At 35.5% G+C, this 20000-nt stretch overlaps 1 protein-coding gene across 1 annotated transcript in view; it reads right to left on the bottom strand.

Moving 5' to 3' along the window:
- LOC137650218 (protein sickie-like) overlaps positions 1-20000 on the bottom strand; it is a 312402-nt gene that overhangs the window by 60333 nt on the left and 232069 nt on the right. The window contains 7 exon segments of the mRNA XM_068383450.1: positions 4472-4729; positions 9048-9237; positions 11052-11183; positions 11641-11797; positions 12717-13788; positions 15557-15664; positions 18302-18428. Coding sequence (XP_068239551.1) covers positions 4472-4729; positions 9048-9237; positions 11052-11183; positions 11641-11797; positions 12717-13788; positions 15557-15664; positions 18302-18428 — 2044 coding nt within the window.

Here is a 20000-nt window from a genome sequence, read left to right as displayed (position 1 = left end):
AGAGAGAGAGAGATATCTGAGGTTTTCTGGCATCTTGACATGTAAGGTCACTGACGCCGAGAGAGAGAGAGAGAGAGAGAGAGAGAGAGAGAGAGAGAGAGAGAGAGAGAGAGAGAGATAAGGCGACAGCGGCCACTTTGGATTTAGGTCATGATTTGCCACCACACGAAAATAGCCAATTCAACCTAGTCACTTTGACTTAGATGTTCGTAAACATATGTACATTGGCGTGTCAGCACAATGAATGAAAGATAAATTAACAAATGCATGAAATGCATAATTATCTGTAATATTTTCTTCAGGGTAACATTACGAAGAACGTAACGAGTTACCTAAAAAAAAAGGAAGATGAAGCACCTTTTAGGTTTAACCCGTCATTATATGGAAACACGGAGAAGATAAAAAAAATAAAATGCCAACAGTTACATCAACTGAAGCAGAAAAGAGCCGTAAACAACCGCCACTACCATTGAGGTCTCCTCCTCCTCCTCCTCCTCCTCCAGTTCATGATAAATCCATGGTGCATTTGTTTGTTTCCTGCTGGAGGGCAACAGGAGAACAAGAGGTCAGAACCCGTTAAAGATGACGGACTTCTTCGGATATCATCGGTCAAAGGACAGACTTTTTCAGCCGGGTTGGACAGAGTCGCAAAATAAAATAGGACAGAAAGAGAGTCTCATTCAGTTGATAAATGGGATCACTTTGTGACTTATAAACAAGTCAAATATGGGAAAATCTGAAGAGGATATTATTCCTAAATATGTCAGATAGGGGAAAATCTGAAGAGGATATTATTCCTAAATATGTCAGATAGGGGAAAATCTGAAGAGGATATTATTCCTAAATATGTAAGGTAGGGGAAAATCTGAAGAGGATATTATTCCTGAATATGTCAGATATGGGAAAATCTGAAGAGAATATTATTCCTAAATATGTCAGATAGGGGAAAATCTGAAGAGAATGTTACTGCTAAACATGAAATCATGTATTCTAGCAAATCTAACATTCAAATTTACAGGTAGAGTTACAAATCGGGTTTTTAACCAATGGATCGGGAGTTTATTAAAACAGTCATCGAAACTACTGTACAGTCAAGGAATAAAGAGAGACAAAGGTTAAAGGGATGGGTACTCAAAGACACATTAGCACCTTTACAAATCAAATACGGCTACTGATTGAAATGTCACCAAATAATTAATGCCCAATAATAATTAGTTTGATGTTTCGTTACTTGAAATCTGCCACTTCATATCACGCTAAATCCTACCAAATCTGAAGTTTATATTCGTAATCATTATCATTACTTGCTCAGATACAACCCTAGTTGGAAAAGCAGGATGCTATGAGCACAAGGGCTCCAACAGGGAAACCAGCACAGCGAGGATATGAAATAAGGAAACCACTAGAACAGCGTGCCAGAGTGTACCCTTAAGCAAGAGAACTCTAACCCAAGACAATCGAAGCCCATGAAAGATCTGTCCAGTTCCACCTCGTAAACTTCCCTCTGTTTCCCAATCTGATTTCACTATTTAAAACTCTCGTCAAACAGCCTGGTAAAACATTTCTAATACTGCAAAACGCAAATTTAGCCATTTCCTAAAGGCAGCCAGTCCGCATGAGCAGAGGCTAAGTCGGAAGAGTGAATTATGCATGGCATCCAAGGCTTTCCCGGCGCAGCGCTCTGACCATTTCTCTCTGCAAAGCAGATTAATTTTTTTCTATCAAAATTAATGGATACACATTTGCTATAATGGATTTTGCGAAAAGAATTGCAGTTCAAAGTGCAAGGAAAATAGTATTCAAAGGATTTTCTGTGCATATCTGAGTGGCTTCGCTTGTCTCTATTTTCTATATAAATTTAATCTTTAAAGAGAATGTGAGATTCGGATAGACTCACCGTCATTAAGTTAATCAAAACTGCGAATCAGAGTTAATTGGCATCGAATCATTCATTAACACTATTAAAGAGATTTTCGGTTGTGGATACTTGCAAGAAAGAGTTCATTAATCATCGTAGTGTATCATTCAGAATAAAAACAAAACAAGGAAGAGAAGGCGATGGATTGACGAACTAAGAAAGTTTGCGGATGCGGGCTGGCATAGAAAGACCATAAACAGACGCAAGTGGAAGGGCATGTCTGAGGCCTTTGTTCTGAAGTGGACTTAAACAGCTTTATATATATATATATATATATATATATATATATATATATATATATATATATATACACACATATATATATATATATATATATATATATATATATTTAAATAAGCCATATATTTTTTATATATAAATTGTCTGGATTCTCTTATCGACCTCGGGATCAGAGCTCCAGGCGAAATCACTCAAAGACAATAGCTTCTGACCGGCCAAGAATCGAACCCTGGTCCACGAAACTTGTATCAACAGTGACATACCACTCGGCCACGAAGAATGAAAAAGTCAATGACAATTCTTCCGTACTTATACCTGTAGAAATGATGTTTTTTTTTTTTTTCCTTTTTTTTTTTACTTAGAATTGAAATCAACCTAATTTATTTAATCCGATTTATCACTTCAAACGCATATAACAATAAATCTATATCGTTTGAAAAAATAATCGCCTTTCATTTAACCAAATAGTAACTATAAAATAAATTACAAATTATAGATCATAGTCAATTCGTCACGAATTTAAAAGGCGGAGTCCTGTATGCTCTTTTCATTTAAAATACGCAAGAGTACATCGTTCGCTCAAAAACTAAACAATGAGAGTAACTGAACTAAAAAAAAAAAAAAAAAAAAATCCATGAAACCTATTGATATGCTATATAAAATACGAAACTTTTTTTTTCCCTTCCCCAATTTGAAATAATACATACCATTGTAACAAATATAAAAAAATACAAAACTTTTTCCCAATTTGAAAGGCTAAAAAACATTGTAACATAAAAAATACGACTTTTCCCCAATTTGAAATATGCAAAACATTGTAACAAAACCATAACAATTAACCTTTTCTTTCATTGGTAACAATTGATCACCATATTATCATGAACAATGAGATACTTTAAAAGAAAAGAGAAAAAAGGTTATTGGTAACTTGTAGAGGCTAGGCACGATAACGTTGTTTTGGAGCAGCCTAGACTCACGATGTTCGGTGTTCATTGAATACGTAAAATCTAATCGATAATCCTTCAGTTATACTCAATCAATACTAAATAATTCAAATAACAGCAAAAGTATGAACTAATGTTAGCAATGGATTTGCAGAAAGATGTATTATTGTTTTATTCCCCAAACTGATTCACTTTGTGTTAATTTCAACCAAATTGCAACAAATTAAATCACAGACTTAAATAGCTTACCCTTTTCATCTACCATCTATTTCTATTAAAACACCTAAGGCAGAACTTGTTCTATTTCTATTAAAACACCAAAGACAGAACTTGTTCTGTTTCTATTAAAACACCAAAAGACAGAACTTGTTCTATTTCTATTAAAACACCAAACACAGAATTTGTTCTATTTCTATTAAAATACCACACACAGAACAAGGTTTCTATTAAAACACCAAACACAGAACTTGTTCTATTTCTAATAAAATACCAAAAAGACAGACATGCAATTCAGTACCAATAAATCGAATTTGTTGCAAATGCTTTACAAAAAAATGCGCAAGCACACAAGGATTAATGCAGGCACGAGCAGCCAACCAAAAGCACGACCAGTAACTACATTTCAAAAAGGAGCATTACTTACATCTTGACAATTCTGCAACAAAACATATCTAGACAATCCTTCACGACGTTCAGCGTGTTCACAAACAGTTCAAATATTGAGGCAAGGGTGGGATGGTCCACTTCAAAGCACAATTTACTTGCCAGCAATACACAAGGGCCAGCATAACTGCTTTCCATACAGTATGTGAAAAATAAAGACATTTCAAAGCCCAGACAAGACAGCAATGGCTTCCCCAATTAGAAGCTCAAGAAACCTTTTGTTCATAGCGACAAGCATCCTTGAGTTTCAAAATCTTATCAGAACGAACAAGCATTTCTTGCAGCTAATTTTTTTTTCCGGCCAAGGGGTCAAGTGGACAACATTCTGCTTTCAATCAGACGTGGGAGGAATGGCCACAGACACATCACGCCTAGTTTGAACTCAGTCAAATGCAACAGCAGTCTTTTTGGTGTCCCTTCCCCTTCCACTCACGTGGGGGTTGGCTAGGTACAAAATGACGTGGAAAAAGTATGGACGCGTGTTAGTAGAACGCACACACGCACACGCAACAGTTGATGGGAGTACGAAAGAAGCGGAGAGAGAGAGAGAGAGTGCAACAGGGATAAGGGGAGGGGGGCACTCACAAACGGGGGCAGGGGGGAGGGGAAAGGGGGAGAATCGAAATGCAACAAACTCGATTCTTCCTCCCCTCGTATCTCTCCCTCTTTCTTTCTTTCTCTCCCAACGCATGCTTGACCAACTCACCCTCTGGTAGCTTCATCTCTACCCCCTTCCTCCGCCGTCGGACTCCCCGGCGCGACTTTGCTTTCCTCGCAACTAAATATATCTTCCTCATCGCCTTCTTCTTCTCCCTCTTCGTCTTCGTCATCCACCTCATCTTCGTCATTCCCTTTACCTTTGTAATCGTCATCCAAATAATCATCTTCATCGTAGTGGCGATGTTCCGAGGAAGTCGTCGACGGAGAGAGAGAGGACAACTCCAGCTCGTTTTCTAAGCCGCTGCTACTTGCCCCCAGGTACCACAAAAGCAAACACTCAGAGATAGAAATGCAGGGAAAGTGCAGTAAAGAGTGAAATGTAAACAAATCAGTGTTGTGCTTTATAGCATGATAGTGAAGATAAGCCATCAGTGAAGAGAGAATACCTAAGACTATATAAAAGAGAACATTTTATCACATTGAAAGCTACGTAGGCCTAACTACAAGCATCTGCTACTCTAGTATTAAAGATATATTATTAATAGTCACTTACCTCTCGTAGAATGCTTAATATGAACGTTCCAAACAATTTATGTTTCCTTTTCAACATATGCATGTAACGACTAAAAGATGCAAAAAAACAAAAGAACATAGGATCATGCAAGGAGAAGAAACATAATTTATTTACCATGAACGGAATTTAATATTCAAGTCTTTTCTGTCACGCTATTCATCCTAAAGAAAGCGTTTGAATATTTCATAAGCCTTACGTAAGATATCTATAAAATTGACGGTGAACGAAACAAACAAAATCTATAAAAAAAAAAATGCCGCCATGTTGACGCAGCCTTACAAGTTCATTAGACTCGATATGAATTCGTTATTCGGCCTAATAAGGTTTCTGATGGCCATCTAAACTTCCGCTGCCACGTTGTTACATTATGTAAATTGGCCTCAATGGAGTTCCTGGTAACGAAAATATTCAGATCCTACGATAAAATAATGAACATGGAGTCTAGTACATAAGGAAGATTTATTAGACGGTTGAATACGAGCTTCCTTACTCCCCACCCCACCCCGGGAAGATTTACTTATTTTAAAATAGAAACACCACACGTTTTATTATTATTATTATTATTATTATTATTATTATTATTATTATTATTATTATTATTATTATTATTACTTCTACTAGCTAAGCTAAAACCATAGCTGGAAAAGCAGGATGATAAAAGCCCAAGGGCTTCAACGGGGAAAAATAGCCCAGCGAGGAGAGGTAGTAAGGAAATAAACTATATGAACGGTAATAAACAATTAAAATATTTTAAGAACAGTAACAACATTAAAATAGATCTTTCATATATAAACTATAAGAAGAAACTAAAGCCCCTTATAACCATCTTAGATATACAATAGAACTTAATTGTTCTTAAAGGTGTATATAATTATGAAAATATGGCTGATATCGTCCACTCAAGACATGGAAACTACCCAATTTCCAAATCCCAATCATGAGAGCGTGGATGAGTCATGACTCCCCCCCCCCCCCCACCTACTACCGCCCCCAAAAACCACTAGACCACCTACAAAGGACCGGGGGCTGGGGGTGGTGAGATGAGAGAGGGGGAGTGGAGGGACCAACACCCAAATCAATATTTGGGACCCGTTTTCTCTGATTCAAAGAGACACCTGCCATAAAAGAAAATGGAATTTTTTTTCATTGGACATCGAGAACTATCTTGGAGTGTTTACACAGGTAGAGTGGACGGTCTCTTGCTTGTGTCATTTAGCTGTGCAAACTGGGACATTGCCCTTGTCTTGATTGCGATAGGTTTTTTTTAATCTTCATGGTTTTTCTGTTTGCAGATTTTTTTGGGGGGTCAATTATTTTAGGATTAAACTATTCTTGTTTAAAATATTTTCCTTAGTTTTAGGGAAATCAAACGGTTCTCATTTCTATTTTCACAATAGTTTTAGAGAAACTAATAGCTCCAAATACTAGCTTTTATATGGGACCTAGTTAGGAAATATCTATTTTGTTAGGGAATAATGGAAAAATAATAAAATGACCGGGATTGACATCCTGTGTGCCCCCCAAGATAAAATTATCTTTCTGATATAAATGTAAGCAAAATTCATCAAACAGAAACGCTTTAACTGTTGTTTGAATACATTTTCAAACTAGAATACAGCTCTGTCCTAAACTGAAATAATACTCAGTCCTTGTCGTCGCTGTGATAATATTCAGTAAAATTTTGATAAAGAATAGAGTACAATAAATAATAAATTATCTGAAATGGTACCAATTGAAAAAAAATATGCTCATATGAGACTATGATCAATTTAAGTATAGATGTTATGTCTATCTAAAACCATTTATTAGGGTTATGGTGGCCGATATGGTAACGTCCCTGACTGGTAAACGTCGAACTGGGCTTTGAGTCTCGCTCAAAGTCGTTAGTTCCTTTGGTCGCTGCAACCTTACCATCCTTGGGAGCTAAGGATGGGGGGATGGGGGGTTTGGGGGAGCCTATAGGTCTATCTGCTGAGTCATCAGCAGCCACTGTCTGGCGCTCCTTGGTCCTAGTTTGGTTGGAGAGGGGGCTTGGGAGGTGACCATATATATGGTCAGACCTTTAAACCTTTAAATCAGCAAAGTATTCTAATAATAATTCGATACTAAATAACAGGACAGCGCTCCTATTAAAAAAAAAAAAATCAACTACGGAAATTAAATTAATCATCTTAATTGAAATTCAAGGGACCCACTAAATAACCTTTTTACTATAATCTCATTATGGTCTACAAATTAAAATCCTTCCAGGGATAATAGAATAAGGACCTTAGATTTCAGGATGCCAGAAAACTTTAAATCAATCAATCAATCTTATTCTGGAAAGCCATTAGTGACGGATTTAGAGATTCCGAGCAAAAATCTGAATAATTAAATATCCATAAAGTTAAGTCTTACGTTTTTCCCCCGTCTAGTAATTTTAAACATATCGGACATTTAAATCGAACGCATTTTAATTACCTAGAATATAAAGTAATAGACTTTCAGTTGAAAAAAAAAAGAAAAAAAAATTCCTTTCCTAGAGTTCAAGTATTTTATCTTAATTGTTTATTACTTCTCTTGTAGCTTATTTGTTTCCTTATTTACTTTCCTCACTGCGCTATTTTCCCCGTTGGAGCCCTTGGTGCTTATAGCATCCTGCTTTTCCAACTAGGGTTGTGGCTTAGCAAGTGTTAATTAACTAACAAACACGACCATGCAATGTTATTAAATAATGACATTTAAGAAGGACAGAGTAACCTTGAAAAAAATATATATATTGTTTTTATGGCACACTGTCGACAACAAAAAAATAAAGCTTTTGAAAATCATTTCTAGAACAAACAGCAAATAACAGACATAAGGGCAGCGTCAACAATGAGGTGCAAATATATACACTATAAATATGAGAATTCGAGATGCATAAAACCGAGAATAAATATTCTCGCATTAACCCTTTCATTGTCACTAGCGAATTCAACCACACTTTTGGTGTAGCAAGATCATTGAAAACTACACAAAATCCTAGCAAGTTGATATTCATTGAAAAGCTCTTATCAAGACCTATCCATTGAGTACTAACTTGCTATGGTTTGGGCGATTTCATGAGAAGTTGCCCTTTTTTACGTTTTGACCAATGGCAGTGAAAGGGTTAAACACCAGAGAATCTACATGAACAAAATTCTTCCCCTTTAGATCAATTCACGTAAAATGAGGATAGTTTTAGATCATGCTGATTGCTAAAGGCATAAATTTACCATTCCAGATCACGAGACCTTAACCTAAAAGTACAACGTACAGATATACTTAACACAATGGAAATTTTTTTTTAAGAGAGAATCATACATTGCCAGTCTTCCTTTCCTAGGTTGGTTCCAAATCTGTCATAACCACTGTGGTAAAAGGGTAGTTTTCACTGTTAAAAATTTGCCGTAAAAAACGGTAAAAATGCTGGAATAAACAATGCCAGGTATTTACCGTTTTAAAAACGTATATGTTGACGTTAAGGAGTGATATTACTGTGACCAATATATAAAAGATATTAACAAAGTAAGGTAAGAATTACGGTCGCTTCTATTTTTCTGAAAAATACGGCTCAGAACCGTATATTTTTTACGGAGAATTTTCGATTAAAACTAAGGTTTATTTCTAACAGTGTTAGCGTACACATACGCAGAGAAACACGTGATTAAAAGGTTAGCGCTGGCTTACACATACGCAGAGAAACACGTGATTAAAGGTTAGTGCTGGCTTACACATACGCAAACACCTGATAAATGTTAGCACTGGCTTACACATACGCAGAGAAACACCTGGTAAAAGGTTAGCGCTGGCTTACACATACACAAAGATACAAGTGATAAAAGGTTAGCACTGGCTTACACACATACGCATTGAAACCCACTTAACTGCACACGTGATAAAAGGTTAGCGCTGGCTTACACATACGCAGAGAAACACGTGATAAAATGTTACCATTGGCGTACACATACGCATTGAAACCCACATATCTGCAAGCATGTACCAATGCAAGCAACAGCATCCTGAACACGAAAAGTTCTGTACTCACCTGTCATCGTGAATAAAGTGCTGAACCTTGTTCATGCTTTCGTGCACTTGACGCATGCCCTCCTTGAAGCGTTGGTTCAGGCGATGGGCGTATAGGGATGCCCCGCCTTCGCTCAAGTACCCGTCCAGGTCGGAAGAGTTGCCGGACTTGTAACCGACATTTCGCAAGACGTCTCCATCTGACATGTAGCCTTTTTGGAAAGTGGGAGAATTCGAAAATCATTAAAATTATGTTCTACAAAAAAAAAAAAAAAAAAAAAAAAAAAAAAAAAAAAAATAAGCATTCAATAGTATATTTTGCTGAGGGTTAGCTGGTAATAAATTTATTATAATTATGACCCCCTCCCCCCAAAAAAAGAACTTAAACATTCATAGTATATTTTACTGAGGGTTAGAGCTATTCTACATTGAAAAAACATATTCAGAGCTACATTAAAGTAACAATCTACAAATATTTAGACAAACTGGACTAATATACGTAAAAATTCTGGAACGTTGGTCCCCATCTGACATGTAGCCTTTTTTGAAAGTGGAAGAATTGGTAAATCATCAAAATTATGTTCCTAGAAAAAAAAATAAAAATAAATAAATAAAAAACTCATAATATTCACTATAATATAGTATATTTTACTGAGGGTTTGCAATATTCTACATTAAAAAAAAGTATTCAGAGCTACAATAAAGTAATAATCTAGAAATATTTAGCCATACTGAAATAATATACGTAAAAAAAATCATTCCTTATTCCTGGAACGGAATTCAAATAACCCTTCCTCAACAGACCTTTTCTCAATACTGAAATGATCCAGATAATTGGCAATACATATATCGTTACCCCCACCTAGTTAGCATCGACTTATATGTTATCAACAAAACGTGTCCCTTACAATAGCAAATTCTAAACCGTAGCAAAAAGCCCTCTTAAAAAAAAAAAAAAAAAAAAAAAAAATCTAGAATATCAAATAAAAAAAATTCAAACAAATCTTATTTTCGACATTGAGAAAATTCTAGTTCCTGATTATGACATACACATCCACTTATGTCTTTTTCCCAGCGTGCGAATAATACTGCAAATGTTTGATATCACCCAATTTATTTTGTTCTCCTCGTGTTCAAATTGCATTAACGCCAACACGACTCTGTAAAAATTCTGAGCAAAAACTGCAAATCTCATTACACACTGTTTGGGATACATTCTCGCAGACACCCAAGCAAGCGTGAAGAATGGATCTACACGGATTATATACATTATGTACATTTTATAGCCAGGTTTCATGGACAAAAGTGAGTTTGCTTATCTGATTTATTTAGTTTTAAGGAAGTATAATAATTTGTATTGAAACTTATTCCTCAGTTGAATTCTTAAACTACAGAAGATTTTGTAAGGATGCACTTTCTGTGTATACTTTTTCAATACCTTTTTGTGTCTTTAAAGGTTTAAAGGTCACACTTAAATGGCAGAGGCAAGGGAGAGTGACATTGCTCTTGCAAGCAAGAAAATGCCCTAGAGACTGACCATATATAAATATGATCAGCCCCAAGACTCCTCTCCACCCAGGCTAGGACCAGAGAGAGCCAGGGAATGGCTGCTGATGACTCAGCAGGTAGACCTATAATTTTTTATATTGCTTGTTTTATATATATATATATATATATATATATATATATATATATATATATATACATAGACATATATATATATATATATATATATATATATGTATGCGTATGTATATATATATATATATATATATATATATATATATATATATATATATATATATAGAAAAACTTACTAATTACATTAACCCACACAGCACAAAAAGGCATTGAAAAGGACTACACACAAGTGCATCTTTGTAATTTGAATCTTACAAAGGGACATTTTTCTTCTCAGTATTGGAGAGAGAGAGAGAGAGAGAGAGAGAGAGAGAGAGAGAGAGAGAGAGAGAGAGAGAGAGAGAGAGAGAGAGAGAGAGAGAGAGAGAGAAATATTCAAACTTACCATTTGTAAGTTCGACACTTTCCAAGTCACTGTAGTCTGTGTCAATGATCTGGTTTGGTCCGGGCGGGCGCTTGAGATGAGGGCCTAGACGCATGCCCTTCTGAGGCACTGTGTTCGCGTTGTCTTGCAACGCTGCCAGGGAGACAACATACACCAAATATTATATTAATTGAAAGACAATAAACATTAATAAAAGTAACATAAGACTTATGAGATATTACTTAATTTTAAGGAGAAAAGGAGACAACTTTTGTTCTTTAAATAAATAACACCACGTACGAAACAGTACTTAATTAAAAATATTGATTTTGCTTATGTTCACGGTAAAAAATAAACTTTCTGTCATTAATAGTACTTTAAATAAATAACAAAAAACTTTTTTAAATATTACTTACTTAAAAAAAATATTTTACTTAGGTTCACAGTAAAAAAACAAACTTCTTTCCTTTTCTTTAAAAAAAAAGAAGATATAAGATTAAATTCACATTATCATTACACCATTAACTTGAATTTCAAAAAAAAAAAAAAAAAAAAAAAAAAGCTTGAAAACCAAACATTATGCATTACAAAAAGTACAGAAGATATTTACCTAATCGGGACACATGAACAGACGGAGGGACAGTGCGAGTTTGATGTAGGCCTAGCCCTCGGATGTAGCCATACTGGGAAGCTCGAACAAGAGGCTGCATCGGTTTGATATTCAAAATAACTTCGTCTCCTTCCTCGCCATCGTGTTTATCGTCAACCTGTGAGGATTAGGTGTAAATAATGGTAATTGTTTATAATTATTAATTATTTCTGGACTATCATTACTGTTATTTGACCGGTGGAACTTCAAAGAGTTCAACAGTGGAACTTCAAAAGTTCAAACTAGCAGTGAAAGTTTTTATATTGAATAGGCCGATATAAGTATCTTTTTACAGTTTATATATGAGAGATGAGTTTTAATGTAGTTACTGTTCTTAAAATATTTCATTGTAATGGTTCATTACTTTTCTTTTAGTTTATTTATTTCCTTATCTCCTTTCCTCGCTGGGCTATTTTTCCCTGTTGGAGCCCATAGCTTATATTATCTTGCTTTTCCAACTAGGGTTGTAGTTTACCTTAATAATAATAATAATAATAATAATAATGCACAACAGTTTATCTATGACCGACAATAAAAAATATACCCAATGCTCAATATTTAATTACTAAACACCATGGTCCAATATTCTTGTAACATTTAACAAAAATAGTTTTTAAAGTCAAAATCGAAAAAAAAATCATCTTTATCTAATTTACAATTAACGACGAAACAAAGTTTTTAGACCAATAAATTTTTTTCATTCTGAGTTTTATATTTATTTGGATACCGAATTTTTATCTTTTTTAGGACTTCAATGTTTTTAAAGATTACAGATAAAATAAATATGTTAAATTCTATTTAAAGTAATATTTTTTTTTTATCTCAAAGTTATTTTTTATCATTTAGTTTTATCATTGTATATTATTATTTATTTCATTCTTTCAGGCAAGTTCTGATTCATTGAACTCGTTAATCTTCTAGCTTTTAATAATAATAATAATAATAATAATAATAATAATAATAATAATAATAATAATAATAATAATAATAATAATAATAATATTAACAACAACGAAACCTCTAAAATAAAAAATTACCTTTCTAATTTGAGCTTTGAAATCGGAGACACTGTCATCCTCAGAACTCGTGGGTTTGTAAATGACAGACGAATTTCCGGAAGAATTACTATTGCTGTGTCCACTATTGCTCTGGGAAGACTCGCTAATATTCGACCCGGATTCGGAAGGAGTCACTAGCTCCTTCTCTCGCGTATTAGGCATCGGACTGACTAAAGCCACGGTGATCCCCGTGGCCGAATCCTCCCTCCGACCCAATTGCTTCTGCCGCGGCAGGGAGCCCTTGGGATCTCGCGTCGTGTCTTGGGCGGGATGGCCATCAGATCCGACGGGCGTGATAGCCGCTCTGGGAGTGCCGTTGGCTCCCGTCATCCCCACCTTCTGCTGTGTTCCAGCGGGACCGTGTCTGACCATCTTGTTATTGTAGTCTTTGGTCTGATTAGGGGTGTTGACGTTAGGAGAGGCGTTTGGGATGCTGGCCGCTGTTCTCTCAGGGGGCATCACCTTCGTCTGTCCCTTCACGTGAGCCGTTGGCTTGGGTATGCCCGTGCCAGGCGCCCCTGGGGGCAATGGGCTACCTGGCGTGGTCACCGTGATATGTTCATTATTCATTTGCATAGTATTATTATTCAACGGCTGATGGTCTGAAGGTGGTACCTGAGCATGTTGCTGCTGAAGCTGCTGATGCTGCTGTTGTGGGTAGTGATTTTTATGGGCGTTCTCCTTCGGAGGCAGCGCCGGCGGGATCTGAGAGTCCCCATAACCAGGCGCAAGGGCGGCCGACGGCAGCCTTGCTTCCTTGCTCTCCTCCTGATGAAGGGACGGTGCCAATTCTTGGCGCGAACGATTCCCGCCATCCAGCTCCAGGGTCAGCTTCTCGCTCTTCTTGTTACCCGACGAACGCTCCTCCCTTCCACCTCCTCCTCCTCCACTGCCTCCTCTCTCCCTGTTCTCACTCCTTGGGTCACGGTGGGCTTTGTGGCCACCTCGAGGTGAGGCCCTTGAGCTCTCTCGTTCGTCCTTCTCTTTGTCCTTTCTGGAAGACTTCGGGGATTCTTTGCCTTCCTTCGTCACCGATTTGGAAAACTTTGATCTGGAAAAAGAGAAGCGATAGGAAATTAATGCCATGGAAAAGCAAAATGGATGTTGGATTTACTTTAAATCAAATAAGAGGCCTTTGTTCTGCAGTGGACTAGTAACGGTTGATGATGATGATGATGATGATGATGAGTTTATATATATATATATATATATATATATATATATATATATATATATATATATATGTATGTATGTATGTATGTATGTATATATATACAATGCAAAATTAATAAGAAAAACTACAAGAAAAGGTACTTATTAAGAAGTTTTTTTTTTAAGTCTTCAATTGCAACGATGTTTGCTTAAGCAGATTCAAACAACATTGGTTACTGAGCTTAAAAGAATAAAAAGGATCTCATAAGATTTACCACCACTGATTATTATACGTACTTGCAATTCTATATATATATATATATATATATATATATATATATATATATATATATATATATATATATATACACAGTATATATATATATATATATATATATATATATATATATATATATATATATACAGTATATATATATATATATATATATATAGAGAGAGAGAGAGAGAGAGAGAGAGAGAGAGAGAGAGAGAGAGAGAGAGAGAGAGAGAGAGAGAGAGCTTAAGAATATCGAAAGAAGTTATTTCTACCAATGTACAAAATATTAAATACGTCATAAAATCAAAGAGAAAAACAGAACTCTTATTCTTTAAATTATAATCTTGTGATTGCAAATATAATATCAACCAAATATGAACCTTTTTTTATGTTCGAATCAATATGAATTCACCATGAATTTTAATATACCCTATTTCAAGCAAGATTTCTCTACCACAAAACTTTTTCATAATGGAAAGGTCCAGTAAAACAAATATATTAATAAGAACTTGTACTAATATGTATCTATTTCTACTGAGTAAAAAAATTTTGATTTGCATTCCACTGTCTTGGGTTAGAGTTCTCTTGCTTGAGGGTACACTCGAGCACACTCTTCTATCTAATTCTTCTTCTTGTTTTGTTAAAGTTTTTATTGTTTATATAGGAAATATTTATTCTAATGTTGTTACTGTTCTTAAAATATCTTATCTTTTCTTGTTTCCCTGTTGGAGCCCTGGGCTTATAGCATCCTGTTTTTCCAAGTAGGGTTGCAGCTTAGTAAGTAATAATGATAATATAGGAAAATATATGAAAAGATAATTCATTACAGGCCCTCTTCATGCTGCATTTTCAAGGCACACTTGCGTGAAATTAACAAATATATGAAAATAAAATATACAAAACCATTAAGAAAACGAAAGAAACTGAAGAATGAAATATTCAACAACGAAATTCGTTCACAAAGAGTAAACTTTATTAAATGATCTAAGTAACTACAACTGGTAGATTACAAGCGAGGCACAATAAATACAAACCATCTAAAGGGAGGACATGCTTAGAAAAACATTAACTAAAACATACGTAAGAACAAAATCATAACAGCATACATATATTGAAAAAAAGCAAGTCTATCTAAAATAACACAAAAAGATCCCAGAATAAGACATAAAAGCAGACATACAGGGGAAAAAGGAAGACTGTGTCTAACACAGAAAAAGACCCCAAAGTAAGACCAGAAGATACAGAAGATAAAGACTTGATGCTTAATCATAACAGCAGATAATCAGGGAAAAAGCAAAGACTGTATCTAACACAGAAAAAAAGACCCGAGAGTAAGACCAGAAGATACTTGATGCTTTCAGAGGCCAAAGAACTCCCTGCCTCACTGTACCTGATGCCTCTCAACCCCTGTGGTTTTGACTGTGCGGGTGCTGGCTGTGGATGCTGATCTGCGTGGCTCGGTGGCTCGCTACTACTGCTGCTTGTGCTCACAGGAAGGCTGTGCATCGTGAAACGGTTCGCCAGTGTTAGTATGAAGGACACCACCACACCAAGGACTCGACATACATTGTAAGAAAACATTGGGGAAGTGGACACAAGACGCAAAGTGCATGGTATGAAATTTGGCAGTGACGCATGGACGAAAACCATTAGTACTTTTCTTTGCATTAGCAGGCAAAAGGGGTTTTAAACTTCCACTGTACATTGTTGGACCAAAGGAAATATTCATGTTTCACTAACAGAGGCCAATTTGAGAGCAAGACTTACACAGTTAAACAAAACAAAAAAAAACAACCCTGAAATAATCTTTAGGGGGATATTTTTCAGAGGGGTGAATATGTAAAAGTAGTGGGTAGTAAATACAAAATGCTTACAAATTCTGTATATTAAGTACAGAGTTGCCTAGATGTTTCGTTTGTTGTTTTAACTATATTTAGTCAAGGAGTTGATCATCCTAAATATTAAAAAAGTAAACACTTCAATAATGAATAACGTAGTAAGATTGTGTAACACACTCATATTTGTGCAATAAGTGCAGAGCATTCTCTCTCTCTCTCTCTCTCCTCTCTCTCTCTCTCTCTCTCTCTCTCTCTCTCTCTCTCTCTCATTTATAAGGTAAACTTTCAACTCTTATGGCTCTCTGTTGTATCGGATCATCATCATCATCATCATTATTATTATTATTGTTATTATTATTACTATTATTATTATTATTATTATCATCATAATAATAGCAACAACAACAACAACAACAACAATAATAATAATAATAATAATATTGACAGTACAAACAACAAAAATCCCTAAATGATGAACAACTTTCAAGTCAGAAAAATCCCACACCCCACTCTCAGTACTTCAGAATTACGTGACCTTGAGTCTCGTAGCATAACTCCTTGAAATCAGTGTGTGTGTGTGTCTTCGGGGGTGTGTAACCGCTAATAATAATAAGAATGTCATGTCCCTTTCCCAGAGGTAATGACATCCGGGTAACATCTGTCTCATGATCAGTGATGATGACCACGTACAGTATACTTCATGGCATGTTCACTAAAACTATTCAACGGGGGAACTGAGGAGATTGACTCTCTCTCTCTCTCTCTCTCTCTCTCTCTCTCTCTCTCTCAGGATGGCAGTTAACCGATAATCAATCAATCTCTCACACACAACTGAGATAACTATCTCTCTCTCACACACAACTGAGATACCCCTCTCTCTCTTTCACACACACAACTGAGATACCTCTCTCTCTCTCTCTCTCTCTCTCTCTCTCTCTCTCTCACACACACAACTGAGATACCCCTCTCTCTCACACACACACACACAACTGAGATACCCCTCTCTCTCACACACACACAACTGAGATACCCCCTCTCTCTCTAACAAACACAACTGAGATACCTGACTCTCTCTCTCTCTCTCTCTCTCTCTCTCTCTCTCTCTCTCAACTGAGATACCTGGTTCTCTCTCTCACACAACTGAGATACCTGATTCTCTCTCTCTCTCTCTCTCTCTCTCTCTCTCTCTCTCAGAACTGAGATATTACCTAACTCTCTCTCAAAACTCATCTAACTGACTGACTCACACTCTCTCTCTCTCACACACAACTGAGATACCCCTCTCTCTCTCTCTCTCTCTCTCTCTCTCTCTCTCTCAGAACCGAGATATTACCTAGCTCTCTAAAAACTCAGCTACCCGACTCTCTCTCTCTCTCTCTCTCTCTCTCTCTCTCTCACGTAACACGAACTAAGAGCGCTCGTAAAAAATAATACAGGTACATCAAAGGACCCCAACACGCATGCGCAAGTACATAGCCAAAGAAATATAAAAAAAACTATAAAATTTTCAAGTCTCGAAATAATCTTTAGCAATTTGGTATGAAAACTCCCCTTCAATTATGCATTTCAATATCTATTTAATCTACTTACCACATAGCTTCAGTAATTCCTTTCATATTGGGGAAACTATATTCCACCATGAATTCTATAAATAATTATTAAATACCAACCATCATATTTAGAAATTTTGGCTACTGATTTCATGAACAATATCGTCATATTTAATCAAATCGGATTAGTTTTATATCTATAATTCATATTCAGTCACATTTAATCATTCGTGAAAATTGCGGTGGGGAAAATAGCCGATACAATTTGAAAACATTATTCATTTATACACTGAAGCATTCATGAATATACATTTTTTTTTCTCAAATTCGCTGACAGAAATAAGTCTCTTTGTGTAAATAAAAACATTTCCTAACATCAAGCAACTGTGTAAAAAACAGTCTCTTTGTGTGAATAAAAACATTTCCTAACATCAAGCAGCTATGTAAATAAAAACACGGATACATATAGAGTTCATAATTACAGTATAGATCTTGAATAAACATAATTCTAATACTAACACTATAATTAATAAAAAACACAAACTGGCAACCAACCAATTAACACTGAACATGGAAGACAATCTGAAGCACACACCAAGACGGCAACACCAGTAAGTCGTCTGGAAATTTTTTTGGGGGGACCACAGAGCAAAAGCGGGATGTAAACAAGAAATCGGAAGTAAAAAAAAGGGGGAGGGAGTGACAGGGAGAGGGAGAGACTCCATTCAAGAATTATTTTTTTTTTACCTTTGATGGGGAGGAAGTGGCGGCGGTTTGGCGTCCGAGCAAAGGCTGGTTGAAGAATCAGATCTCTCGGACTTGGCGCTGCTGAAGCCACTGCTGCTGCTCGTACGTTTGCTGACGCCGCTGCTACCTGGAAAAACCAACGGGAATGCTTTAGAGCTTATTCAGATATTGTTGTTGTTTTTGTTGTTGTTGCTATTGTTATTATTATCATTAGTGTGTTGTTGTTATTATTGTTATTATTATCATTAGTGTGTTGTTGTTATTGTGTTGTGTTATTATTATTTGTTGTCGTTGTTTTTGTTGTTGTTATTATTATTATTATTTTGTTGTTATTGCGTTGTGTTATCATTATCATTTTTGTTGTTATTGTTGTTGCTATTATTATCATTTTTATTATTGTTGTTGTTGTTATTATTATTAAAAGCTAGGCAACAACCCTACATGGGAAAGCAGAATGCTATAAGCCCAAGGGCTCCAAGAGGTAAAATTAGCCGAGTGAGGAAAGGAAAAAAGAAGATAAACAAACTACAAATTAAGTAATAAGCAATGAAAATAAAAATCTCAAGAACATAATCAAATAAACAAATAAAAAAAATAAAAGGTCCCTTTCAAATAATGATATAATAAATATGTTCTCTTATTAATATTAATCAAGTAATACAAACTATAAAATAATTTTTATCCTTCACATTCGCTGAAAATGCTATATACTTCGATGATTGAGATAACCAAAATCTTCTCTATATTTTTGAGAATTATATTTCATACCCAAACATTACCACATATACACAGACCAAAACTTCACCTCAACATCCTAATAAATTCCAGTACACAACTCCAAAATAGATTTGATTCACCTGAAGAAATCACTATTATTTCCACAAAATTATATATCTTATCACGCGCGATGATTTATCAACTAGATTAAGGCAACTTGTGTCGAACACGGGGCAACAAAATCAAACAACTCGCCGGCGAAGCAGAATGTTCACAGGTGTGGAGACTAAACACATTTGTCCATCTCTTGCAGGTGTGATGTTCCCCTAAAATCTCTAACTGAGTGTGAGGTTCAAAGTACTGATATGAATAGTTGATTGGTCTACAAGGTTCAATAAAAATGTTGCGTTTATTTTTCATAGCTGTATACAGTAGTCAGAAAGAGACAATTATATGGATATTTAATAGTAGGATATAAATTAATATAAGGAGTCAATGATATATATATATATATATATATATACACACACATACAAACATGATACACAGACAGACATAAAGATAGATAGATCGATGGAAAGTGTGTGTGTGGTGTGTGTGTGATAGTTGAGTGTGTTAGTGAACTTTATTACAAGACCATATACAGCCTAAGAATATTTATCCGCAAAACTGAATTTATTGCTACATGCATATATGTTATATGTATGTGTATATATATATATATATATATGCTTATAATACATACCATACACACACATATACATACATATATATATATATATATATATTATACACACACAGTATGATAGTTTTTTTACTAACAAGCTTGACTTACATACTGTGGTACACCTTAAATGACTTAAAAGAAAAAATTATTAACAAAACTGGAAAACATACATGTACTGCAAATGAAATGGCCTGCATAAGAGAGAGAGAGAGAGAGAGAGAGAGAGAGAGAGAGTGTGTGTGTGTGTGTGTGTCA

Source organism: Palaemon carinicauda, chromosome 11 (genome assembly GCF_036898095.1).
Source record: "Palaemon carinicauda isolate YSFRI2023 chromosome 11, ASM3689809v2, whole genome shotgun sequence".
NCBI lineage: Eukaryota > Metazoa > Arthropoda > Malacostraca > Decapoda > Palaemonidae > Palaemon > Palaemon carinicauda.
Note: the sequence above shows the minus strand (reverse complement) of the source record. Positions and strands in the feature narration are given on the sequence as shown.